This window comes from Embiotoca jacksoni, unplaced genomic scaffold, assembly GCF_022577435.1.
Source record: "Embiotoca jacksoni isolate LCO1_2020_lvr unplaced genomic scaffold, fEmbJac1.0.p SCAF_10, whole genome shotgun sequence".
Lineage (NCBI taxonomy): Eukaryota > Metazoa > Chordata > Actinopteri > Embiotocidae > Embiotoca > Embiotoca jacksoni.
In genome coordinates, this window is record NW_027185230.1 from 19,130,749 (window position 1) to 19,157,707 (window position 26,959).

General features: G+C 42.4%; 1 protein-coding gene across 2 annotated transcripts in view; it reads left to right on the forward strand.

Annotated features, from left to right (window-relative positions):
• Positions 1–17,483, forward strand: part of LOC138211937 (mediator of RNA polymerase II transcription subunit 13-like) — a 71,625-nt gene extending 54,142 nt beyond the window's left edge. Inside the window, exons 5-31 of one of the 2 annotated variants that reach the window (XM_069172141.1) lie at positions 856–1,001; positions 1,925–2,131; positions 3,004–3,168; positions 3,581–3,737; positions 3,841–3,945; positions 4,206–4,862; positions 5,161–5,374; positions 6,247–6,325; positions 6,410–6,531; positions 6,762–6,858; positions 7,033–7,250; positions 8,547–8,725; positions 9,032–9,960; positions 10,267–10,446; positions 10,545–10,774; positions 10,918–11,116; positions 11,198–11,471; positions 11,578–11,830; positions 11,914–12,102; positions 12,226–12,449; positions 12,567–12,709; positions 13,072–13,230; positions 13,478–13,642; positions 13,946–14,109; positions 15,018–15,182; positions 15,347–15,456; positions 15,679–17,483. In XM_069172141.1, coding sequence (XP_069028242.1) covers positions 856–1,001; positions 1,925–2,131; positions 3,004–3,168; positions 3,581–3,737; positions 3,841–3,945; positions 4,206–4,862; positions 5,161–5,374; positions 6,247–6,325; positions 6,410–6,531; positions 6,762–6,858; positions 7,033–7,250; positions 8,547–8,725; positions 9,032–9,960; positions 10,267–10,446; positions 10,545–10,774; positions 10,918–11,116; positions 11,198–11,471; positions 11,578–11,830; positions 11,914–12,102; positions 12,226–12,449; positions 12,567–12,709; positions 13,072–13,230; positions 13,478–13,642; positions 13,946–14,109; positions 15,018–15,182; positions 15,347–15,456; positions 15,679–15,811 — 5,863 coding nt within the window. In that variant the 3' untranslated portion in view covers positions 15,812–17,483. The remainder of the gene's footprint in view (positions 1–855; positions 1,002–1,924; positions 2,132–3,003; positions 3,169–3,580; positions 3,738–3,840; positions 3,946–4,205; positions 4,863–5,160; positions 5,375–6,246; positions 6,326–6,409; positions 6,532–6,761; positions 6,859–7,032; positions 7,251–8,546; positions 8,726–9,031; positions 9,961–10,266; positions 10,447–10,544; positions 10,775–10,917; positions 11,117–11,197; positions 11,472–11,577; positions 11,831–11,913; positions 12,103–12,225; positions 12,450–12,566; positions 12,710–13,071; positions 13,231–13,477; positions 13,643–13,945; positions 14,110–15,017; positions 15,183–15,346; positions 15,457–15,678) is intronic. The other variant, XM_069172150.1, reaches the window with a different exon arrangement.
• The last annotated feature ends 9,476 nt before the right edge of the window (positions 17,484–26,959 follow it).

Genomic DNA, 26,959 nt, shown 5'->3' on the forward strand with positions numbered 1-26,959 from the left:
GTGGAACTGGCCATCTTATTGAATTTGATGATCCATTACAGCTCAAATGAAGGTCCGGCTCCCTCAGGGCAAAGGAGATATTGCATAGGCAGCAGGGTAATCACAAAGAGATTACAGTAGCTGCGGACTTTATTGTCAGTCTGATATATTTAAACCAAGGTAGCAAGAAGGTTTATAGATTAAAAATATACATCAGTGAGGCTGTCTAAGTAGTTAATGATGTCCAGCCCGCCCACTGGTATATAGATTGCAATAAGACCCCAACAATTACTCCTCTGTGATTAAGAAAAACAGCAATGCATGATGAACTATGCCCAGGCTGTGTAATAAAGAGAGCGCCGGATATGTAAACATGTAGTCATCACAATCAGTCATAAGCAAATGAGGATTTATACCTGCAATAAGGAGCATATGTGGGAACTGATGAAGATGATCAACGAAGGAGGAGCTTAGCAAGGCACATCTGAGTGTGATCTCTAAATTGCTGTTTGGAGAAAAGCTCTCATGATGCGTCATCCAGTGACCTGAAAGACATGTTTTATATTTGTTTTTCAACAGATCTGATCCCTTTGTTTATTTAATCTCAAATTTGACATCATTTAATGTCATTTTAATTCAGTTTAAATCTGAGTATCATTTATGTTGTGTAGGTGAATTTACATGTAGTTCAAATGGACAGAGACCGCAGCATTTGTTTTCCAGGGAAAACTCATCCTGTAGTGTAAAAGCTGAAGCTGAGATGTTTCGATGATCGGCTCACTGAACGCTCACAGAAGATATTCACCACTACATTTCTGTACTGTTTACGTCTGTCTGTGTTTTCATGATCTAATTCTGCTGTCTTCGGTCCCCCAGTGAACACCTGTCGTGTTCCTTCTCCTTCTTCCTCCACGGGGAGAGCAATGTGTGCACTAGCGTGGAGATCGCCCAGCACCAGCCTGCGTACCACATCACAGAACACCACATCCGCCTCGCACAGACCTCCATCACACCGGTGCAAGGTAACACCACAAACCCAAGAACTAAAAACTACAAAGACTAAAACCATGTACAGTATGCATCCCACGAGGACAACGAAGTGCAACTTGAAAGGCGATTATGGACAATAGAAATAATTCTCTTGAATGACCAAGTTGACCCTCTCCTTAGATTATGGACATGATCACAGACATTAAGTTAGCGGATCCTCAGTGGGGGAGGAAGCACTCTGATTTTTATCAAAAGCTTTTATACTTTCCCTTTTTACAGACTGCTTTCCCGAAAAATGAAAGTGATCAACGTCTGTCTGTCTGCAGAGTAGTTTCTAAATAGCTTTATTGCATGGATGTAATCATGATGCCCAGATGTTCGTTAATAGGATCAATTTATTGTTAGGTTTCGGTCTTGTGAGTGTATTAAGTATAATATTATTAGTTTGTTATTACTGAAGTATCAATATGTAAAAATAACTTTACTGTTGTCGTCGGTGGTGCTGATTAAAAGTATACTTTTATATTTATATACTTTGGGCTTGTAAATCTATAATTATACTTTATTTTAAAACAAATCTGATTATGTAAACTTAAAGTGCATTTTTATCCTTCAAACTGGAGTGCAGTAAAAGTATAAAAACACATGACTGAGTTAGCACTTCAACATTTTACTTGAGTAAATGTACTTCATTATGTTCCGTGGTTTTATGAACGTTCAGCTTATCTCATACGAGTAGTTTGCGAAGTACTTCTTCTCTTAAGGGTAAATTAAGCAAAGTGACGTTGGACAAAGTGAAAGGAACCTTCTGTGAATTCACATTTAATATTAATTTACTGTGTTTCTGTTGCGCAACAAGTGAAATACAGAAAAATGAATATTAATCATATTTCTCTTCTTCCTTTACATCTTCCCTCCTTCCGATCTATTTGATCGGTTTCATTCGTGTGTGCAGTGGTTCTGTGTCCGTACGGTCTGAGCGGCACTCTAACGGGTCAGGCCTACAAGATGAGCGACCCGGCGGCACGAAAACTGATGGAGGAGTGGAGCTACTTCTACCCCATGGTGCTTCAGCAGAAAGAGGGAAGTGGAGAGAAGGAAAAAGAAGAAGCAGCCCAGGCCTATGATCGCAACTGTCATGTAGCCGTGGAGGTCATCGTAGGTACGAATGAAGCAACAAGGAGTGACAAAATACATCTATGGGATTTAAAGCAGTGTATGTGATGAAAATTGCATCTCCAGAAGAAGAATTTTGCGACTTTATGAAAAAAAAAATTAAAATACATGAGACATTTTCTGTGAAGTCAGTCCACAATGAAATCAATGTCCATCTTATTACATCAGCACAAAGCAGTCCATACTAAAGAACACTGCAGATCTCTCTGCAGGAGAGAACAGCAATGAATAAACACATTAGACCACAGCAGCGTTGCTCTACTAAAGCAAACAGGGAGGGATCAACATCACATTGATTACCCTCGGTCTCCATGCAGACTCCCCGGTAGTTTGAGCAGAGGTATTAGTGGATAGGGTGCTTCGACTGTAATGATCCTCACAGTCTGTCAGCACATCTGAGAGCGTAAAAGGGGAAATGACTGGAAGGCAGGAGAGGAGAGAGAAGGACAGACAGAACGGAGCGAGAGGGAAGTTGAGGTAAACCCCCGGGGAGTCACTCGAACAGCTTCGTCTAATCAGTCTGATCCCACAGCGTTGGTTTGACCTGATTACAATTAAATCTCCTTTGGATACCATCGGCTTCTACATCTAAGGAGGAAAGCCTGAAATGATATTAAAGGAATGAGTGTGAAGGGATTTTAGATTTGATTGTGTTTTATATGAGCAGTGAGTAAGGTGAGAGATTACACACACACATACTGTTCACTGTGGCCATGTATCAGAAACACTGATTCCTCCAACTAATTCCTACAAATGGGCCCAATTTAGAAAATTTCAAAATACTTTGCAGTGAAATGTAAACAGCAGCCGTCCTCTAGTTTCATAACAGTGAATCTGCTTTTTATTTTGTGTTCTCAGGTGGAGTGAGGATGACCTACCCAGCTGCTTTCGTGCTGATTGCCCAAGGGGACCTTCCAGTGGAGCAGCCTCCACCTGTTCCTGCAGCTCTGGGCCTCAACAAGGAGCACAACCACTGCAGCGTCCCGCTGACACCGCCGACGTCACCGGAGCAGCCCTGCTCCGGTAACAGAGACACCAACACGCACCGCCCTGCCGGACCTTATGCTGAACGTTGAAACATCACAGGAAATATGTCGTCTGAAAGGAATCTGGATTTTAACCACATAAATGACATCTAATATATAGAAACTGATTTTTTTTTTTTTTTAATTTTACTTATCATAAAATAAGCATATGGATATCTATAATACATTAATCACTAAAAGATGATGTTGCTTGAGGAAGTTTAGTTAATTTACACTTGACAGTCTACTACTAAATTTCAATCTTTCTCTTTTGCTTTCTAAAATTAGATTTTCTAAAATTTCCCTTATGGACCCATAATTTACAAACATAAGGATGATATCTAGATGTTCTTTAGAAGCCTCTTCTCAGTCCGGTATCATGACACCTGTCTCACCCGTCGTCTCTTCAGCGGACAGTGGCTTCGTGACCTCGGTCTCCAGTGTGCCGACACCGGACAGCAGCATGGGGATCACCAGCATCAGCCCAAAGCATTCTGGGAAGAAGCTGACTTGTCAGGTGGTCCATCAGGCCTGGAGGGAGTGCTATCTCAACCAGCCTCAGCACATGTAAGCCAAACCTGAGTTTATTCCCCGTGTTTGGCGTGATTATTATTGAGGTGCAGTGATGCAGCTGAGCTGGTGCCCTCGTTGATCCGTTTGTTCCCCGCAGACCGAATCAGCCAACCGACGTGACACCGGGGAAGGAAGTGCCAAACGGAGCGACCACGTGGGACTTCAACGATCTGGGAGCGAGAGCGCCCTGCAGCTGCTCCAGGTACTGCAGAGCCGCACCCAAGCTGTTCCATGAAAGGGTTGTATTCATGTGTTCAGTGTCTGAGCCTCGTGTTCATGTTGATGGAGGCTTTGAGCATATTTGAAAATTTAAATCAACAGTCTTCAAAAACTTGCCTGGGAAGAGTCGTTACATTTGTCCAGATGTCCTAAAAACATTATTGAACAACATCAGAGGGTTTCTTACACTAAAACGGGTTGTTTAGAGGGTTTTAAGTTGATTATAATTTTTCTTTATTGCAGGTTAAAGCAGCAGAAGCTGAATCTGACCACCACATCCACTGCCAACCCCCAGACCAGTGCCAACCCCGCTCAGTCCTCCGGCCCGTCGTTATACCCTCCCGCCCCGCCCAAACACAAGACCAGTGACAAGGCAGAAAAGGCTGACAAACAGTCCAAGAGACCAGCTGTGTTTCCTTTCCACCATCGTCTGTCTGTCTCGCAGGAGACCCCTCTGGAGCAGGACTCGCCCGGAGGGCCCCAGCTCGGAGGCCTCGTGGCCCTGGAGCCACCCATCGAGGCCCTGGGCGCTCTGCCGAGCTGCAAGTATCCCAAACCCCTCTCCAACGGCAGGAAAGCCCCCGAGTCCATTCTCCATTCACCGATGTCTCCGCTTCCTCCCACTCTCAGCCCACACCCCCGGGTACAGGACCCAGAGGTTCTGGATGGACCTGTGGATATGCATGTCTGTCCAGATGGGGCTTCAGGGTTGGGGATGATAACCAGTGAGACGGTTGTGTTTACCGCTCTGCTGAGGCAGAGGGAGAACGGGGCTGGCTGGTGGAGAGGCTTCAGGACTCCCCGGACTGATAAGACGGACTTCAGACCCCCCGAACTCCCCACTGATAAACTGGAGGAAGTGAAGACAGAGACAACCACTGAGGGAGCGCCGCTTAAGAGGTAGGAGATGCACAATAACAGTGTTTAGCAAAATGCGAGGTGCTTACTGGAGGGCAGCTAAGAGTAGAGCAGCTAAGAGCACAGGTGAAGAGATTCTGTTATATTGGACAATCCTACCTGAGCCAGACTTATACTAGATATAAAACAAACAATATAAAGTGGGGATTTATTGTCAGGTAGTGTGCGTGACACGTCCAATGTGAGTTATTTTAGAAATTGGACGTATGAGGACATAAAAGAAGGTAAACAAGAAAAGAAGAATAAACTCCTGCTGCATTTGTCTCTTTGCCTCCTTCAGACTATACACACAAACTCTCAAGAGATTTAAAATCTCCGAAGAGAGGGTGAGGGACCACATACACACTCTGGGCCTGTTCCAGCAGCCGGGCGTGGAGGCTCTGCGGGAGAGCGGCGACGATCCCTACGACTTCAAGGAAGGAGACATCGAGTACACTTTCTCCACTACTAAGAGATTAAAGGGTCAGGGGCGAGAACCCAGCAAGAAGGCCAAGGTAGGTAACACAGTTTAAAAACGCAGAGCAGTAATTAGTCCAGATTCAGGAAAAAAACCTAATGAGGCTTAAATTAATACTTTTATATGAACTATGGATCGCATGACTGCTTGTAAATGAGGAGCCCACGGAGAAGTACCACCTGCAGTTCTCCGCAGCTTTGTTATACTGTCTTAGCTCAATGTCATTTTTTTCAGCCAGCAGCTTAGCTGTTTTTTTTTTTTTTTTAATCCTCACAGCTTTCATCAACCTTGTTGCAGCAGGCAGCTGTTTTCAGTAGAAAACCTCTTGAATCCTCTGTAACCTACCTGCTCGGCACCAAGCAGCAAACAGACATAGTTAGTGACCAGCTGGTGAACATAGTGGAGCCGTGAGCAGCTAAAGAGCCAGATATTTCCCTCAGGAGGTGGCGGCAAACCAAAAACAGCTAAATAGAGTGAATCGTACTCGGTGGCCAGAGACGCCAAGTGAATGCTGATGATGCTCTGAATCTACTGGATTTGTAAATCAGAAATGTTTTCTAACATTAAGTTGAAATCTCATCTTAATATGTCAGTATAATACTGACAGTTTATCTCTGATATTACAGGTTTAACTCCTGTATATAAAAACTGCACACAATATTTGCACAAAATATAATTTCGGACAGAATTGTGGCCAAAAGTCCAGAGGGTTCATTTTATGACATGAAAATGAATCTTGAATTTGTAGTGAAGTCTATTCCACGGCACAGAAAGGGATGGTTTGGGATTTTGCGCTGCAAAGCACACGTGTGACACATGTTATTCACAAAAGGGACTCTTGGCTTTATATTTTTTTGAAATTGAGCCTGAACTGAAAATATTCTCATTTTCCTCTAATTCGTCCACCAGGGAGAAGAAATCACCAGCAATGGTGCACTGCCTGATGGAAAAGACGCAATGTCCATTTTTAACTCGGCTCCAAAATCAGGTGGGGCCATAATCACATCCTCATATACGTATTGTACGCAGTCACTCTCTTTGGTTTAACGTTGTTTGTGTGTTGTTGTCGTAGATGAATCCAGTCAGGATGACGGAGCTGCTAAAGCCAATCCTTCTCTGACCAGAGAAAAAGATCTCGTGGTCAACATCTCTGATCTCGACAACATATTTGATGAAGATGAGGAAGAGTTGGGGGTGAGACATCATTGTTTACATATTATATCATTGCATGAATTTCTAGCAAACACACTCTAATCAGCACGAGAAAAGTAACATTTGTGGAACTAGTTTAGTGACACCAACAATCAAGTCTTAGTGTAACTTTCTCATCATTCATTATGTTTGATGCTTCACTATTCTGGAACACAACATATTATATTAAATAAAACTGACCCTCTGATATATTGTGTACATTTTTTTTTTAGACTGTTTATCCAAATCAGCAATCAACCAAGCTGCCGGTGTCGACAGAAGAGCGCCCTCTTGGGAAAGAAGGAAGAGTTGCTGTACCTTATCCATCAAGTGAGTGACGAGTGTTTAGAATGAAATACAATTCAGTGGAGTCTAAATACACTTTTTATGTGTAGTCACCACAGCCATCATTTATATGTGACAAATATATTTTCCTTTTAGTATTTCTGAACTCTATCAAACATCTGTAAATTACTCTCTGCTCCTCTTCCTGTCTGCTTTCAGCAGTAGCAGATCTCCAGCGGATGTTTCCCACCCCACCTTCTCTGGAGCAGCACCCGGCCTTCTCTCCCATCATGACGTACCGTGACACCCCGAGTCAAGAGCCCCCCGCACCCAGCGGAGCAGCGGACCACCTCCCATCATTAGCCTCCACCCAGTTCGCTGAATATAGGATGGAGCTGGAGGAGGGCCTGGCTAGTCCCCGGCAGGAGGATATCAAGGTGAGCAGTGGTAGTAAATATTTATCTCACATATACGTCAGTATGTTTAGTTATGTGCAACTTTACATTCAAGCATGAACTGAGAAAATGACACAGAAGAGTCTGAACGAGTTGACTTATAAATGATTTTTTATAAATTATTTAAATCCACTTTAAATTTTGGCCTCAAGGTGAAGTGAATACAAGGACTTGTTGGCTGGCAGGAAACTAGTGACTGAGCAGCTGGTCAGGCATCGTGTTGGAATCGTTTCACTTATTCACTAATTAGCTATCTGTGTGTTCTGAGTCAAACATCTGTACCGACTGCAGGCTGGGAAATGCTAATTATAGTAGCAGTTAGCTTCTGTTAGCTGCATCTGCTTGTTAACACAAACGAGTTCCTCCAAACAACATGCATTGTCAGCATAACTCGATATGTGAAACATATTGCACAAACAGGACTGAAAAATTCATTTTAATATCAGACTCGACTGCATCGACAGTCGATGACGAGAGAATTGTCTTAAGTTGTCATAGATGTTTTTGTTGTTTGTGATATGTTGTTGGTTGTCAACATGTCATGAATAATCATGTAGAATATCTGCTTGGAACATTTCTTTAATAATCATTCATTTGAAATGTACATGATACAATATCTGTGGTGGGAAAAACAAAACAAACAAGGACTTTATTCTAAGTTTTATCTGCGTAGCTTTCCATGTGTGACAGAGCTCCCTTGTTGTCCAAAACCACAGCATTACACCGGCTGCCATCTTCCTTCATTACAATGAACCGGGGCACTGTAGTTCATTTTCAGTTGATGTCACTAAACCACCGTGCTGCTGTAAACACTCACCAGAGCACACAATGTGAGAGATGTTCTCTAAAAACCACAGCGCAGCACGCTTTTATGAAATTATTTATCTTTAAAAGAAAACAAAAACCCTAAAATGTCTATTTATAAATAGAATGTTTTCAGGGGAAGTTGGAAAGTGCAGAGATGGACTGACATACTTTGGGGGTTTTGGTCGTTAAATGGATCGCCGGCATCATCCTTTCAGACCATGCCAGTGATTTCAGTTTATTCCTTAAAACGTTCAGCTGGTGGATTAGCAAAAATTTTAGAAGCAGAAAGGACTCTTAAATAGTGCTGAAGAGATGAATCCAATAATGTGGTCACAAACCCTCTCTCTTGGTTGACCCTTTTGTAAACCTGCCTCCTAAATTTCCTCACTCGATGAAGCATCAAAGAGAATTTTGACTAAATCCTGGCTTTCATCTCATTCATTGCAATCAAACGTTTTCCTTTCTGTCCAGCCCCAGATGGGCTCCTCCATGTTCGCTCCACTCTCCTGCCTGCCCAGCCAGAGTCTACCGCCGCTCAAGATTCCCGAGCAGTGTTACTACCGTCCCTCCTGGGCCCTCTTACCCAAAATGGAGCATTTCCCATCGGTCATGCATTCCCAGAGTGCCGCTTTCACCAAGGATGGATACACGTGAGTAGTCGGCTTTGACAAGCTTTCGTTACTCGGGGGTCGTAAACATTTATCACGCTGTTACTTTTAAAGGTTCTATTAAAGTTTTAGGAAAGGTTTCCAGGAGAATGTGGTTTCTAAAAGATTGAAATGTTACGTTTACTTTTGAGCCTCAGTAGAGAGAGTGCAGTGCTCTAAGGATGGCAACGTCTGTTGGTTCAAAGGCTTTTCCTCTGTTTGAGTGTCAGGAACAGTATGACCTTGAAGAGCTGCTTCAGTTGGACTAATCTTGTTTGTTCTCGTCTTCTTCGATGTGTGCGTATCCAGAAACATTCCCAGTGTCAACACCCTCACAGACCAGGAGTACGGCCAGATGAGCGCCACCACTGCCTCCGTGAGCACCACCATTGGCATCCTCCCGTCACCTGCCACGCCTCGCTTCTCTGTGCCCACCCCGCGAACCCCGCGGACACCCCGGGGTGTCAACGCTGCGAGCTCTGGGCAGGGTTCAGTGAAGCAGGATGGTACTGAGCTGAGCTCACCAGCCTCTACTCCCTCAACCGGCCTGCCTCTTAGCTCTGTGGAGCCCTCAGCCCGGCCAGGACCGTCTCTGCCTGAGGCCCACAGCCTGTACGCTATGCTTCTGCTCTCGGACTCCGTCCTTAGTGTCTTCAAGGATCGCAACTTCGACAGCTGCTGTATCTGTGCCTGTAATATGAATGTCAAAGGAGCAGATGTAGGGGTATACATCCCAGATTCCACTTGTGAAGATCAGTACCGCTGTATGTGTGGCTTCAGTGCCATTGTGAACAGGCGGTTGGCGCACGGCACGGGCCTCTTCCTGGAGGACGAGCTGGATATTTACGGTCGGACTTCTGAAGTTGGTCGAGCGGCTGAGAGGAGGCTGGCTCTTTGCCGGCGGGATCCGACTATGAGAGACTCCAGGGCCAAGCGGCCGCAAGATGCGGCCCCCGCCTCTGCATCGGTCATGGTCGTTTTGCAGGAACAGTGTTCTCAGCCAATTTCCTCCCTGGCATCGCTTCACGTCCCCCTCAGCTGTTCCTGCCACGGCCGCAAGGGGGCGCTCCTCCAAAGCTGGATGTCTGAAAAGCAGTGGGCGGATGGGAGCGATGCCTGTGTGGAGTGTTACAATGCTCTGGAGCAGGGGCTGCAGTATGTGGATAACTCCACAGGAGGGAAAGTAGATCCAGCTGTTGTCAGAAGCACCGCTCTTCACTCGTGGCCTCACACGAATGGTAAGAAGCGGGATTGGGCTACTAAAGAGGGGATTTGTACAATTTACAGTCAATGACAGATAATGATAAACTCCCTCAAATCAAGCATTACTTTTTAGATTTGAGTTAAAACATTGTTTAAAATAGTTTGCCGAGCTGCCTTTGTGTTTTAAAAACTACAATCTGTTCTGTGTGTTTATTTGTTTCTTTGGTGTATAGAACCTTGTTAAGACGTGTGCATATGTTCATGTACCCTTTTTTGTATGTATGTGTGTGTGTGTGTGCGTGTGTGCGCGTGTGTGTGTGCGTCTCTGGCCATCTCCAAAGTGGTGGATATGAGCATGTTGTCGTCACAGGATATGGTTCGTATGCTGCTGTCTTTGCAGCCTTTCCTGCAGGACGCCATCCAGAAGAAGAGAACAGGACGGACGTGGGACAACATCCAGCATGTTCAGGGTCCACTCACCTGGCAGCAATTTCACAAGATGGCTGGAAGAGGCTCATACGGTGAGTCCATACATTCTACGTGTTACCTGTAATACTGTAAATGTCTAAAGATGATATTGTGGATTGGCTAAACGTGTCCTAATCTGTGTTTGTCTCAGGGTCGGAGGAGTCACCGGAGCCTCTGCCCATTCCTACGGTGTTGCTTGGCTATGACCGGGAGCGGGACTTCTTGGCGTTGTCCCCTTTGGCATTGCCTTTTTGGGAGAAGTTGCTGCTGGAACCTTATGGGGGCCAACGGGATGTGGCATATGTGGTGGTGTGTCCCAATAGCCCCTCTCTGCTGGCTGCAGCCCGGGCCTTCTTCCAGGAGCTCAGTGCTGTTTACGAGGTAGAATATTGGATTCAGAGGAATTCCTCAGTGCCGTGGTCGCATTGCAACTCCTATTTGGATCAAACAAGAATAATACTGTGAACAGATTGTGGCTTTTCACGTAAAAATTTTTCCTAATGAAATAATTATTTCATTTCCAGACGTGCCGCCTCGGGAAGCACCGTCCTCTGGCCAAAGTGTCCAGGGATGGCCTCCTGCGCGTGGGGGAAGAAGTGGATCCAGAAAAACTGGAGGAGCTGGACGTGGATCAGTGGTTGACTGGACCCTGGGCTGGACAGCAGCACACCGACAACCTCAGCAAACTTAAACTTTACGCTTATGCTTGCAAGCAGCAGCTAGGTGAGAATAAATAAACAGATTATCTCTGATTTTCACTGTCAGTGTATGAAGTTAAACACAAATTCCGTTTCCTTCTCTCAGCTCCGCAGCTCTCAGCCCTGCCTTTGGACAGCAGTCTTCTGTTGCCTCCCAAAGTCCAGCCTCCAGTAAACAACACACCTTCAGCCCAGCCTGCCTCTTCTGGGCAGCCTCAAGCTTGGACCGCTGACGGAGAACAAGCTCCAGGTGCTGTCGGTTCAGCAAATGCTGCCACTCCAACTGGAGCGACCTCAGGCCAGACAGGGGAGACAACCCAAGGAGGAGCCAGCGATTCCAAAGGTCCTGCTAGCTCCACACCAGCAGAAAACCCTGAACTGTAAGATGGAGAACCCACTGAGAAACGCTCACATCTCAAACGTTGTTCCACACATTTGAATGCGTACAATTATCGTCCAACGTCCTTCCTCTTTGCTGTTTTTCAGCTCCGCTGAGCAGTCTCGAATCGGCATCCCCACCGTGGCCGACTCCACGGACAGCCACGCCAACCCACCAGCTATTGTTATTTACATAGTGGATGCTTTTCTCAGCTCGAGTGGTGCGAGAAATGAAGGTGGAGAGGAAGAAGAGGGTGACGGGGTGGAGTCGGGTAGCATTTGGCTACTTGGGCTCCTGCGCTGCTACACAGAGATGCTGCAGACGTTGCCTGAGACGATGAGACCTGCGCTGGTGCCGCAGGTACGAGAACACTTCTTCAGTTCTCAACTGGGCAGGATTAGACTGTGACCGTCATGTCTGACCATCCTATGTCTGTGTTTTAGGTGGTGCCGTGCCAGTATCTTCTGCAGCCAGCGAGCGGAGAAAGCCATTTGTACCTGCAACACTTGCGCTCTCTGGCCTTTTCTTGTTACTCCCAATGCAGACGTCTGCTACCGCAGCAAACACACATCAAGTCCCTGACTGGTTTTGGCCCAGTGTCCACTGTCAATTTGGTCCTCAAGAGTCCGGAGGTAAGCATGGAAATCATGGAATATGGAATCATATTCTTATACATAAAATGGCTGTAATATACTTACTCATGCCTTTTATTATTTCTCTTTCGTTTGTTTTTAAATCTGAATTTTCTCATTCAGCATCCCAGCCCACTCCAGCTGTACACTCCACCATTCATCCTCGGTCCGACCCGTCCCAAGCAGCCAGAAGCAGGAGAGATATGGGCCGAGATCCCTCCCAAGTACAATGTGCTCTATGTAGGATACTGCCTATCACATGACCAGCGCTGGATCCTGGTGTCCTGCACTGACCAGCAGGGGGAGCTCCTGGAGACCTGCATTATCAACATTGACGTACCCAACAGGTGAGGCACGGTTGTTCGTGGTCTATAAAGAGTTGCCATTTTTAATACACGTGAAAAGTTTATGTTTAGTGTGAGCTGATCTCTCCATCTTTTACTCTTGTTTTTTTCTTGCTTCAGAGCACGGCGTCCCAAGGTATCAGCGAGGAAGATGGGACTACAGAAACTTTGGGACTGGTGTATTGGGATCATTCAGATGACATCACTACCTTGGAGGATTGTTATTGGTCGATTAGGCAGACTGGGCCACGGGGAGCTAAAAGGTGACGGACATAAAACCTCAAAAAAATGTGCCTGTCATGTTGAATACAATATACCTTTTGATGAGTCATGCTCAGAGGAAATAAACTGTGCCAATTCCCTATTATCCACTTGTATTACCTTCATTTCTGTGCAGAGACATGTGCATACACGTACTCATAACCAGAGTTGTATTAAATTCTTATGTAATTTATTTGTCATGTCTATGTTTTCAATTGTTTCTTTTGGTCTCTACTTTCCTTCAAAAACTTTAAGAGATCAAATGAACTGTGAAATCATTCACTAGAAGACTTTTTATATATCCCTTCTAATGTTTTGTTCCCTCTCTCTCACACACTCACCTCCCACCCTCTCTCTCAACCAGACTGGAGCTCACTCCTCGGGGAGCACTCCCTCCATTCAATAGGACGGCAGCTCAGGGAGGCTTGTCGAATGTGTGGGATCTCAGCTGCTGACTCTCCCACCATCCTCAGCGCCTGCCTGGTAGCCATGGAGCCACAGGGCTCCTTGGTGATCATGCCTGGTAAGTAGCACCTCCTCTGGATATTAGAGTGCATGGGTGTCTTTTTTTTTTTTTTTCACATTAACAATTCAGTGACAGAAACGGCGATAAATTAGCCACAAGATAAAGTTCTTTAAGTATATGAGTAGATTCAGTAAGCATTACATATGTTGTGACCACTTTTGTTTTATACTTAATTTAAACCAATATCATTGCCAGTCGCAGTGTGAATACACACCTGAGCTTTTCTGTGTTTCTGTGTGTCCAGATGCTGTGACCATGGGCTCAGTGTTTGGCCGCAGCACTGCTTTGAACTTGCAGACCTCGCAGCTGAACACGCCCCAGGACGCTTCCTGCACACACATCCTCGTCTTCCCAACGTCTGCCACTACCCAGCTGGCCCCCAGCTCCTACCCCACCGAGGACAACAATGGTAACGACCAACAGTGTCACAGTCATACAAGATTATTACAAGATTATTTAATATTGCTTGAGACATTGATGAAACTAAAACCTTGTTTAAATGTAATGTATTTTTGGACCAACAGGTGGCATCTTTGAACTAAAATGTTGCTTCCTAAATCCCATGAAAAAAATCACTTCTATATTTGAACGGCATTGTGCTTTTTCAATTAAGGGCATTCAATTAAGGGCTCAGGAATATTAAGGATCTTGTTGTTGATAAATAAAGTTTAAACTAATGTCCTCACTTTCCGAACTCTGTTTTCTTCCTCAGACGACATGTTTGATCTTCCCTTTCCTGATGAACTGGAGAACGACATTGGCCATGACATGATGCTGATCACAGGGAACCTCCATCCTTCCCCCAACACCTCTCCTGTGCCCTCGCCGGGCTCTCCGTCCGGGATGGGAATGGGATCACATTTCCAGAACACCAGGGTGAGTGAGAAAGAAATAATCCTACAGCAGCTCGAAACAAAACACATCCTGTAAAAAAAAGGTAAAGCGATTAAATATGAAAAAACATCCTACTATTTGCTGTATTTACACAATACCGTTGAATCAGTATTTTCAAAACTATTGTTATGAAATGAGAACTCTTAATACTGACAAAGTGTTGGTTACCAACGTGGGCAGAGTAGAGCTGCCCGTACAGGAAAAAAACCAGGAGTGTCCCATGTTTTCATGTTGTAACCTATTATAACAGGGACTACGTAGGTCTCACACATTAATTACACCACGAAAATGCTTCCAAACCACATGTTTGGGCAAAATATGTGCACAATCACGTGTGTCATATGGTCCCATGATTCTGTGCACAGGAGAAAGTTTCTGTAGGACCCCATCTGCAGAGAAAATGTAAATACACGTGTCCTTCTTGTGTTTGAGAAATTTGTTGGTCATTGTCTGTATTTTTGCGTGTATAACTTCAAAACCATACTTCCTCATTCTATACTATATATTTACATACTGTGCAGCATCTTGGCTCTTTTGAAAGATCACATACTATAACAGAGAAATGTCTGACAAGACACAAAGAAATTCAGCGTCCACGTGTAGATATAAACTACCAAATGATAAGCAGCATTGGTGTGGTGCTGCCAGAGTGAAGCAGGACGACACTCCTCCAGAAAATACAATGTTCACAGTTCTCCTGATCCAGTTGTAATTCATTTATATCTTTTAAGTGCTCGAAGATCCAATCATCTCTAAAGCGTGTGCCATGTAAGAGAGCCAATAAAAACAAATGGAGCGGGCAAAGTTGTCATATTGACATTTAAAGTGTATTGATTAATTCACAATGTCAACTCTACTAATTATTTGCTGGCCCTGTCCTGTGTCTGCAGAGCCAGGGAGAGCGCTTGCTGTCCAGGGACAATCCCCCAGAGGAGCTGAAGCAGCAGCCGCTGGCTCTGGGCTACTACGTCTCCACTGCACAAGCAAACGGACTTCCTCACTGGTTCTGGGCGTCCTGCCCGCAGGCCGAGAGCCAGTGTCCACTCTTCCTCAAGGTACTTAAAAACAGTGCAAATACTGCGGGGGTGAGAATGCTTGTAAAACTTGTGTGATTTTGAGACGGAGAGAGAAAGAAAGAATTTGTTTGATTGTTTGGTTAAACTTCAAAGAGAGGAGCTTCATAATTTGAAACTGCCGTGTGTTTGTTTCTTCACTTCAGGCGTCTCTCCACCACCACATCTCCATAACACAGTCAGATGAGATGGTGTCGGAGAAGACTAAGAGGACCCCTCACCCCTTAGACTCCAAGACCACCTCTGATGTGCTCAGGTAAATAAATTATGGTAACCAGTACTTAGTGGAATTAATAAATCTGTTAAATCTGTGATCCATAAGAAAGAAAAGCTCACATTGGTGCTTTTATGGTTATAGAAATCAAGTTTGATTGAACGGATAAACCTTTAGAATATAAAGAATTTGTACATTTTTTAAAAGGTCAGAATTTCTTACATATTGTCCTTAAATATAATCTAATTTGCACCTGTATCAAAGGTTTGTATTGGAGCAGTACAACGCCCTGTCTTGGCTGACGTGTACCCCCGCCACCCAAGATCGCCAGTCCTGCCTGCCCGTCCACCTCGCGGTACTGATCCAGATGTACAATGCCATCCTGAACATGCTATAGCTGTGTGAGACTTCAAGGACAACTCTTGGGACTTAATGGTTACCTTCATTTCTCCTGTGCCTACTCCCCTTTCCGACCACCAGAGAGCGCCAGAGCTCCTCTGTTGTTTTGGGTAGACATGGATTTCATGGCCAAATAAAGGACAGGGCAAGTTAGACTATCCGGTGCCTGGAATGTAAAGGATAAGAAGAGTCTCTGAACAATAACCGCTACACCGTGAAAACCCAGTGCAGTGAGTACCTTCCTGACCGGTTCTGTGCCTGCTTCGGTGTTTTTGAGCGGGAAGCAGACGGATCTAATCCCATCGAAATAGTCCCACATGGGCAGCGTCTGTTTGTGGCATTTGAAGCTTCTGTGGATGACATTTGCAGAGAAGGTCTGTATGATTCCCTCACCTGTGAAAAGGGGACATCTTTGCGGGTTCACATGACTCCATATTGTACAACCAGCAAAACGGCATGAGAACACAAAACACACGTCTTTGTTACATCGATGATGTTTTTACATATTTTGTATAGAACTGCACTGTTGAGCTTCTCGGAACGTGCAGCTGGTTGCTGAAACTTTTACCTTTTGCTCTGAGACGGGACATCCGCCCTCCCTCTTCTACTCCAAAGAGGGAGCATTTGATAATGGCACTTTTTTTCCTCACCTTCCAAAGTGTTGTAGATAACGAACACAATGGAAATTATTTGACCGGTTAAGACGGAAGTGTTGTTTATAATGCAAGGCATACATTTACAAAGAATTGAGACTTATTTTTAATATTTAAAACAAGAAAATGAGAAACTTAAACAAGGCCTTTTTCCCAATCGACTATTAATTGTCTTGGGATCTAAATAAAAATTTGTCATTTTAATGCAATTGTAAAGATGCCATATTTATACAAATTATATCATGTCATAGAATTTGATATATAAATATATATATGTATATACAAATATATATTACCTCTTCCAAGCAGGCACTTAATGATAAGGGGGATGGGCAAAGCCAGCTCTTTAGAAGTGGACACAGTATGAACATTTATCAAAGATGCTTTTTAGTTCCTCTTTATTTTCCACAGATACTGAACATTTTACCTTTATTTAATGAGTTAAATTAAATTGATGCAGGAGATACAGTATACTGCATATTTATAAAGTGTTCCTATTCTGCTAAAAAAAAACTTGAAATAGGCAATAAATGACCATGGTATTGCAAGGTTATTAAATATTTAAGAATGATACTTTATTTCATTGGCTCTCCTAAATGATGTCAAGCGAACCATTAGAAAGGCCTGTCTCTTCAGCTTCCCTCAGTCTGCTCTTTGTTAGAGTCCTAGCATGTTTGTATATACACGTTTTCAGCTGTGTTTTTTGGAATTTCTTAAAGCTGTACATTTCATGCTGGTTGGTTTACTTTCAAGTAATTCATATCAAAGTATTTTTGTTTTTTGTTTTTTTGCTTTGAGCTTTTTTTGATATACAGTATACAGTACAAAACTCATTTAAGTACAGCCAAGAGGTTACATTGCCAAGTAAGTATACACAAATGTACAGACAAGAGCAAGTTTATCAAAAATTTGTTACATCTGTCATCCCTTTGGATATCAAACAGATCCACTTCAGTGGGAGGAGGTCTGTTACTTTTACACTCTTTTTTAGTAAATTATTAAAATTCTTGAAAATGATGCTGTGTTCAGTGTCCTCCTTCAAAACAGAAGACATAGACTCATTTTTTAAAATTTTTTATTCCATTTTAGTCACTCGTTACTTGGTTGGTCCAACATCTGGTGTAATGCAAATATATTTACTCACATACTGCACTTAGTTTTGGCATATTTTCCTATGTTATTATTCTACTACTAACATTTATAATAAAACTTTTAGCCAAAATAACAGAATGCACATTAGTGTTTGTTGTAACTTACAGTTTTTGTGCCAATTAAACTATAAAAGCCATCAAACGGGGGTCAGACAACTAAATATGTTGTAGTTTATTGTGTTTGCAATAAGATATGTAACAATTTCGATTTTTTTTTTTTTTTTTTTTTTTTTTAAAGCACAGAACTTAATAGTAAAATGATGTGATTAAAGTGTGCCGTTTAACAGTACCTCTACACAGTAGAACAAGTTGTGAGCAGGAAGATACGCCTTTCATTACACTGCTGTCAAAAGGTGTGATTCATTGTCTTTCAGCATGTCTTCCATATTTTAACATCCAAGGAGATTACTATCCATTGAAGGAGAACAAAGTTTACTGACTGGTTCATTAGAGCAAATGAAAACACTGAATGATACTGTTGTGGGACTTTTCACCCAGATTTTGTGATTTCTGTTCAACAAGAAAATCTAGTTTTATAGCCGTCTGTGCAGCTCATCCATGAAAACATAGCTGATTAAAATCTTCAGGAAGCACAAAGAAAAGGGGACTAAAGTAAATACACTGTTGCCACATTAAAGGAGTGCCGTTACTGCACTTACCTGTGTCACTGGACCGTTAAAGGAGTGCACACTCACCGTGCAGACGGCTGGAAGCTCCAGGTTTTACTTTATAAACTCAGACATGCTGTCTGTCTCAGCTGTTTCTCCATTTCAAAATAAGATAAACCATTAACTACAGGAGAGCCTGTTAAGATGTGTGTGTGTGTGTGTGGGTATCTGTGTGGAGGGGCTATTACGACATCAAGATTGTGCACAACTATTTATGAAAAATAGTAAATGCATTTGTCAAACAAACATTAAGGACTTATAAATTGGTTTATTGTGTGTATGTCAGGATTCTAAAGGATGTCCTCTTGAAGGGATGTAAGAGCTATTCTCCTTTTGTGTGATGTAGTAGGGGGGGGGGGGAGGATTATAGAGTGTTTGACCATCAGGGTCACATAAAATCACTGAGTGGAAAACTGTATTTTAAAAGAACCTAGAAAAGCCTAGTGGACAACAAAAAGTCTGTCTTTGAGGGACTGGGCAGCTCGAGGACACCATGAATGAAACGGAGTGGGTAGCTGAAGAGTAAAAGCCACTGAAGAGTCACTTGTCATGGTGCGGCTGTCTAATGGCCATCACAACTGCAGGAAGTGGACTCTTAATTGACTGCAATGTGTTTTCCACAGATGGCCTATTAGACCATGGCCGTTCACCTGTTATCTGGCTTGCCAAGTGCTTTTTTGCAGCCAAATGGCCTACAGACTGGACAAAGGAGGCCAGGGTCTGGTTTGACATAGCATTAGTGCAAACCCAATTAGAAGCCAATTACATTTTATGTCGCTTTTCTGCCAACAGTGCAACACACAAGATGACAAGGTTGTAAAAAAAAAAAAAATAAGCCCTTAAATTCTGGCTTGTCATAAAAATGTTATCTTGGGTTAATATTTAGAATATTCCAAACCCACAGATTCAGTTGTGTATATGTCCCAAACAATGGCAGATCCACTAAAGTGCCCACCCAACCTGAATTCAAAACAACACTATGGAGGAGCTTATTTGAACAAAGGTCATGACATTGTCTGACTCACAGTTGAAGTACAGATGAAAATACAGTTAAAGAACAACCTGTGAAGACAGAAACAATGGGTGCACTTCCAAGTTTCTCTAAATGACTCATTGTTACACTTCAGTTGGTGTGCTTGGTGTCATTCAAATGTTCCTGTGAATGTTTATCTTGCCAGAACTGATGATGCTGTCTCCCGTCCCTCCAGAAAACATCCCGTACAGAGCGGGAGGTGCATGAAGGGGCAACGCCGCCGCCGCTCTGTCACTCCAGATGACCCGTGAGAGCCTCCGGTTGCGTGCGTGACTTTGGCAGCGCGGCGCCATGAGCTGTTTTGACATGCCCTCCCTCTAAAGTGGAGGCAGCTGGGGATTGTAGCTTCACACCGCTTTGTAGATGGTAGTAACACTTCTGATCTTCGAGGAGAAAAAGCAAAGACACACACACACACAGACAGACACACACACTCCTTGAATACCTTGCTGTCTGTCTGGTGTCTGTCATGGCAGCCTTCAGCCAGTGGTCATGGTGGGGGGTGGGCAACGTGGTGGGTCCTGTGACTGTCTGACCCCTGATATTCCAGCCAGGTCAGGAAAGGTTCAAGAGCTGTGTGTGGTGCAGGTCAGGGTCATCACCAACCGATAGGAGAGCACATTAGGACTGACACGACCTCTAAAGATGCTTTTCCACCAAATGTTCCAGGAACTTTATTTTAGTTATAAAATCTTATCAGGCTGCTACATGCTGGTTAGTTTAGGACATAAAGTACAAGCTTAGTGAAGTGTTTGCTTTTGCAAAGTACATAACAATGCTGAATAAAATGCTCCCAAAAGTACTAAAATCTTTACTATTCCTTGAGCAGGGACTTTTGGTGGGCCTATTGGGGGAACTATTTGGACCTTTGTTCTTCTGGTGGAAACAGAGAGTTCGTGAAAAGGTTCCATGCAGTTACATTTATAAATCTGTTAACTCCTACGGATTTTATCCAAATGCATTGGATCATTACTGGATTGTACTCTTTCCTTTTTCTTCTTCTAATGTTGTTGTTGTTGTTGTTTTTGTTCTTTAAAGGAGCAGTGTGTTGGATTTAGTGGCATCTAGCGGTGAGGTTGCAGGTTTCAACAAACCGAAGATCCCTTCTTTCACCCTCCACTTTCAAGCGTGTAGGAGAATCCACGGTGGCTGTGAAACCTGCAAAAGCTCCTTTTAAGAGCCGGTGCTTGGATTGTCCCTCCTGAGCTACCGTAGAAACAAGGTGGTGCACCATGACGTGTTCCTGATGTAGATATGAAGGGTTCATTCTAAAGTAACAAAAACAGGGATTGTTTGTTGAAGGTGATTTTACACCAATGAAAATATATAATATTCTATATAGAACATAATAGATGCTAAAAACATCCTACACATCGGTCCTTTAAGTGTCAACTCAGCATATAAAAAAAAAAACATACCTTAGTGTTTACACCATTAAATCTATACAAATTTTGATATATTTTATTTGGTGAGCTTTTGAGCCCTTTGCTGAGAGACTTTTGCCATCAGACCAATGTTGTCGATGTGCTTCCAGAAAAATACCCAGTTACTCCACATAATTACAATTATTGGGTGATCTGGCCCTCATATTCTTTACTACGCTCTCCGTTTTAAATTAGTAGTGCTGCCATCCATCTATAATGGGAGGAAATGTGCAATTATCAACATCTCTTCCCCTCACATCAATAGAGGAGCTCAGTTGCTTTTATTAGGTCATCAGTATTCATTTCAATTAGTGCCCTCACTTTCTCGTGCTCCTATGCTCTGCCTGATCCACCAAGAAAATCCTCAGCCATCTTCCAGATGGCTCCAAGGAAATGCAGCTCTTGGCGCAGCTTACACTCAACGCAGAGAGCCATCGACAGCTTTTGTTTAAAGGGTCCCTGTTGAAGCGACAGAACATCTGCCAACTCAGCACGGCAGCCTGTTTGGAAACATCTGATTTTGTCTGGGAGTGCTTTCCATCTCCAGCCTTTGCATTTGCATAAATAGTTTTCATTAGAAGGGGCCCCCTGAAGGGAGCACACAGAGTTTGCAATTTCCCTTCCTGCAAATCTCTCATTGCAGGGTATTACATCCTTCAAGCCAAACGAGAACTCCACTTAACACTTTAGCCAATGTAAATAGAGGAAGATAAAAGCTCTGCGGACTTCAAAGCCGTCCCTGTGTGCCTCTCTTCTGCACACATCAAAACACCAGAGGAAAACAATCTGTCATTTATGTCGGATATAAAAGTTTGAAGGACATTAATCCTCTTGATGACTGTACGCCACAAGCAGTGCGGGCCGGCTGAGAGGGGAACGTAGCGCTGCGAGAAAACCATGACCGAGGACTGGAATTTTGCACTAATTTTGTTAAACACAGTTTTTCATTGTGGCTAAACATATAATTTAAGTAAACAGGATTAATGAACTGAAACCAATGACACAGATAGACAATCAGAATTGATCTAAATTACACAAAATGGATCATTCCGGTAACATAATAGTTGGATTCAAAATTGATTTCTAATTTAATTGGATTTTGTACTTTACTTTTTTTTTTTCTTTTTTTTTTTGAAGATAATTTGCTAAAGCTTGAAACAGGGACGATCTCATAGATTCTTGTTGTATTACTGTTCCCTCCATAAATCAAAGATCTTATTAGATATTTAATCATTAGTTCTACTGCACACAGGTGTAGCATACCTGCAGATGTGCAGCTGCAGAGACATTGGTTAGACTCTTTACTCAGTGACATTTTGAGGCGATTACTTCTGTAATTCCCCTTTTTCAGAGAAAATGATGCAAGAACATATTTTAAATTTTAGTTACTCTATTAAAACTTACACAGCAGTAGGCAAATTGATAGATGTAGACAACAGCTGTCAGACTGTGTGGTGGTGTAGCTTTAGCATATTTGGCCACAACATTTGGTGTCGTCACATTTTCCACGAGTCTGTTCGAAAGCTGACATTTATAGATGCTGAAACTGTGAGCTTGGAACAGATGTTTGTCACGAATCATCACATCACAGACGTATCAAAGCTCTGCTGTTTCTTATTATGAAATTTCCTGTTACTTTCAAAATAAAATTAAAATTTTTGTATTCATAGTAAATTTAGTTATTGAATATTTTTGTTATATCTGTTTCAATAGAAAAGGGCATCGAGTGTTTTGCTGATTCTTAAAACCAATAAGCCATCGAACACTTCAACCCCCACTTGGCATCACGATGAGGCCTATCAACGCCTCTGAGATGTAAAACATGGCCTCTCCAGGCTCATTGTTTCATTACTTCATTAATTATTTGACCTGATTATTAAGAGGAGGTTCCACTCGGCAGCTATGATTGGCTGAGACATGTTTGAAGCTGCTGTAAAACAACGCTACAACGGCACACCTGTGACTGAATCATTGAATTTCAATGTTTTACGCTGATGAAAAACTGCCACTCACACCGATAATTACACACTCCTGTTTGGGTCACCTAGCAACTGCAGGGTTTTCTGAAGCTACAGCCATTTTTTCAACTGTATTTTTTGTAGTTGTAGTTTTTTACAATTATTATTTAAAAAGATAAATATAATTATATGATTTTAACTCTTCTGCGATGCTGTTAGTAAATGCCTACAATCAGAAGTTAAAAAAATAAATGTTACTATTTTTTTGTATTTACAAATGACATGAGATCAATATATTTTATTGTGTTTTAATCGCCTACATTTGATTAAATTTGACGTGAATTTCTAAAAAGATACTTCCAAACCAGTTATGCCCAAATACCTTTTAAACAAATAAATTAGATCTGGAAATGAAACAGAAGTTGTAAAGTTTGCATGTTATTAAACTGTGAAGCAGGAAAAACCCTAAAACCATTTTAAAGATTCAAAAGCTGTGACCGAACTTTTCCAGAAGACAGAACCAACATGCTTTAAAGTGAAGGTGATGTTCCAACTTTTCTTTTCACTACTCGTGCAATGTCCTCCATGCCCACAAGGGAGAGTTGTTAGTCAAGAGATGAACTATGTGCTTGCATGTAACAACAGTTTGAACACATTCAATAAGATGTTAATTTTTGAACCCTCCCAATTATTTCATTGATCAAATGAGCAACAGCAGACTGAACACAGGTGACGTACAACCGTATCAACAAGCATGCACAAAGACATGAAGACAGACAGAAGTTATTGAAGCTAACACAAACAAATCCTGATGAAGACAGTAATTCAAACTGAACACTGTTGAATGTTGAGTCTTGGGGACAAACACACAAGCAAATGGTCCTCACATATACTGAAACAAAATCGGCTGTAAGCTGCTGAGAGGGAAGTCTGGAAGGCGGTTTCGTTGTATGTGCATGAACAACTGAGTAAACTTAACTCTGCATGCTCAGAAGGAATTTATTTCCCCCCAACGTTCATACACATGCAAAACAAACCTCGTGCTGCACGAGATCAAAATGTACACGTTTGGACTCATCAGTACTGGAAGATATTCCCCAGAGTATAAACACCAGACTAAATATAACCCTTCCTCTTTTAGAGCATCATTAAAGAAAACTACTCTGACTATTAATATTTGTTGTGATGTTCATCTGATAGTGATTATTATCCCTTAAAACCAAATTAATAACAGCAAAATAAAATCTCCCTCTTTTGCTCTCTGTCTGCCGAACAGGAGAGAATGGATGAAGTCAAGTGCCAAATAAATAAAAAGATCTTGCCAGAGGCACTTACTCTGCAATCTTCTGGAAATCGTGTCTTAGCTCAGCTAGTCCACTCAAGTCACATTGGAGAATGGATTCCAAATCAAAGCCAGAATTGCAAAACCCTGCAGTCATTAGAAAGATAGGCAGAGAACACATAATAATGATCCATTAGCGTTCTCTCCCGGCATATTCTCAAGACCTGCTTCTATTGGAAAGATAAATCAGCTTACTGGCAGGACTGAAACCGAGAACATAAGCACACGTTCCCTTTTCCCTGCTTTTCAACTTGCTTTTGTTGTTCACCTGGTGGATTTACAATTGCATGTAAATCAACACTATTATGGAGGAGAAACTTGATGAAACATTCTTAGAGCCGGCGTTGTGCCTGTCTGCCGGCCTTGATGATCATAACAACTGACATGCTATCAAGGAACAGCATGCTTCCTCTTGCCATGAGCCCTCTATATGGCAATTATCATTATAATAACAATGACAACATTCATCTTCTTGAAACAAAGGTTTATTGGCTCTGCGTATCAATACTAGAGAAGCTAGCAGGCAGACGTGATCCTCACTTGGCTGCTCGTGCTGTTTCTCTTTCGCTCTCTTGTCTTTTTGCTTTCTCTGGTTCTAATTTACTTGTCCTAATCATAAAAGCATCAGCGAGCTGCTGTTTCAGAGTAAACCAAGAGGTGAAACGTGCCCCTAAAAATTCCATTTTCACTCAAGTGGACCAACACAACAAGGAACATGCAGTAGACAGAGGCGGACTTCTCAGCTGCCAGATCAAATGGCAGAGAGGTTCATTACTGGAGACAGACAACAAACAGCTCTGCTGATATGTGTTTTGTTGTGGTCGCTCCAGTAAGCACGCAAGGTGAGGTACACTTCCACATATGTGGATCCACTGGGGGGAGAACAGTTTATCGTTTGAAGTTTCATCGTTACACACAAATACCCACGTTGGATCAGATTGAGTCCTACCTTTTTGGGACTTTGGGTTGCACGGACGCTGTCTATCCACTCTCTGTCATTTCATTCCCCATCTACAGTAAGCTGGCAGCCCCCCCTGACTGCATATAATTTGAGTCATCAGTCTCTATTTCTACACAGCAGATGTTTCCCCATGTCAGCAGGCCTCCTGACAAAGCAAGATGGAGAACCCTCCTCCTTTAAAATGTCGCACATGCGTCCCCCCATCTCTCTTTTCTTTCCCTCTGCTCACACAAACCTTTGTGATCCCGCGGGACACCGTCCCATGTCCAATCCTGATAGTGGGAACACATATTTTTATCGATGCGTGCGTTTGTGTTCTGAGCTGCAATGGAAAAGTATGCTGAGTGGCACAAAAGAGCAAAAGGCAGTTAATTATTGTATTTTTGCGTTTGGCTTGATGACTAATTTATCCTGAAACAGTGACTGCGATCCTGGAACCCTCTGAAAGCCTGCGAAAAGACACTAATGGAAGGTGATTAATAAGCAACTGGGGTAAATGATTGCTGTGATACTGGTATCATCACCGATTCAATGTGATTGAAAGAGCCATGATGCATAATCACATTCCCTCTTCTTATATCACTTTGCATCAGGGGGATTATATCAGCAAAACAGTGCAGAAATGAGGACTATTTTTTAACAGATTTTGTTGACTAAACTGATGTTAAAGCTGCTTACTAATCAAAACACTATTTAAAAATGAAAAAAATATCACACCTGTTTTTCAAATATGTTTATCTATGAATATATATTCAATAAGAACAGTTCAATTTTGTTTTTAAAAGATTATATAGAAAGAAAGAAAAAAAGAAAGAAAGAAAAAGAAAGAAAGAAAGTGGATTTTTTTTTTTTTCTCCTTTTAATAGATCAACGGGGAAACATTTGACGGGGACACCTCTTCATTTTTTATTACCGCGTGTAGATTATTTTTTATTTTTTGTTCATGTTGCGGTCATTAAAACTGCGTCAAAAATGTCACGTGTGCACTTTGTTTTAGAAGAAAAGGAGACTGACGCTAGTATTTTAATACACCTCTCAAAATATGATATTTCACACAAACAGACAAAAAAAATAAATGTTTTAATTAAACGAGAAATCCTGTTTTTAGCCTACAAAATGTAAAAATAAGGATAAATCAAAATAGATCTTGTGCAATAACTTGACAGACATGAAAACAGACATGATTTATTCTGTCTTTAAAACGGATCTAGTTTGCAATTAAACATTTGATTTTTGGTAAAACTATCCTGAAATTCCAAACAGGAAAATCTCCTGGTCTCGTGGGCCGATATGTGACGACCGACGCGCTAATTCGAGTCGACATGTTTCCAAACTCCCCGTAGGAGCGACCTGGAGACCGTTTCAAAAGAAAAACCATCTCCTCAAATGGTCCCATGTAATATTTCCTCCTCTCGCCGGCAAATCAGTCTGGGTGGAAGAAAATTGCAGGGGTCATTAGACCGAGAAAAAAAGGGAGAGAAAAAAGTGTCACAGTTTTCTTTGGGTATTCTTTGAACCGAGCGAGGGGATGTTATTGTACCAATTTTACTTGATAGACCCAATTAGGCTGTTAGAGTCTTCCTCCTGAAACGGATTTTGTGCTAAAACGCGTTTGATTCTTGACATCAAAGTACCAAAAAAAAGTTGATTTTGGTCGTTGACAAAATAGATCCAGACTTTTATCGTCGCAGAGTAATCGCTTATTTTAGGCTTTATTTTATAAGTGTCCACAATCTGAAATAATAATATAATAATAACAACAATAATATATAATAATCAAGAAACTCCAAAAACATTCTGTATGAAGAAGAATTCGCTGGATTACTATTTTTTTAGAGTTATCAGCAGGGTATGAGTGGAGAATAAAAGAATCACAAGAATCTGAAGAATCTCAAAGCGACACACGGTGATAATAAATCACTGCTGGGCAGTTTCGGGACCCAAATCAAACCGCAT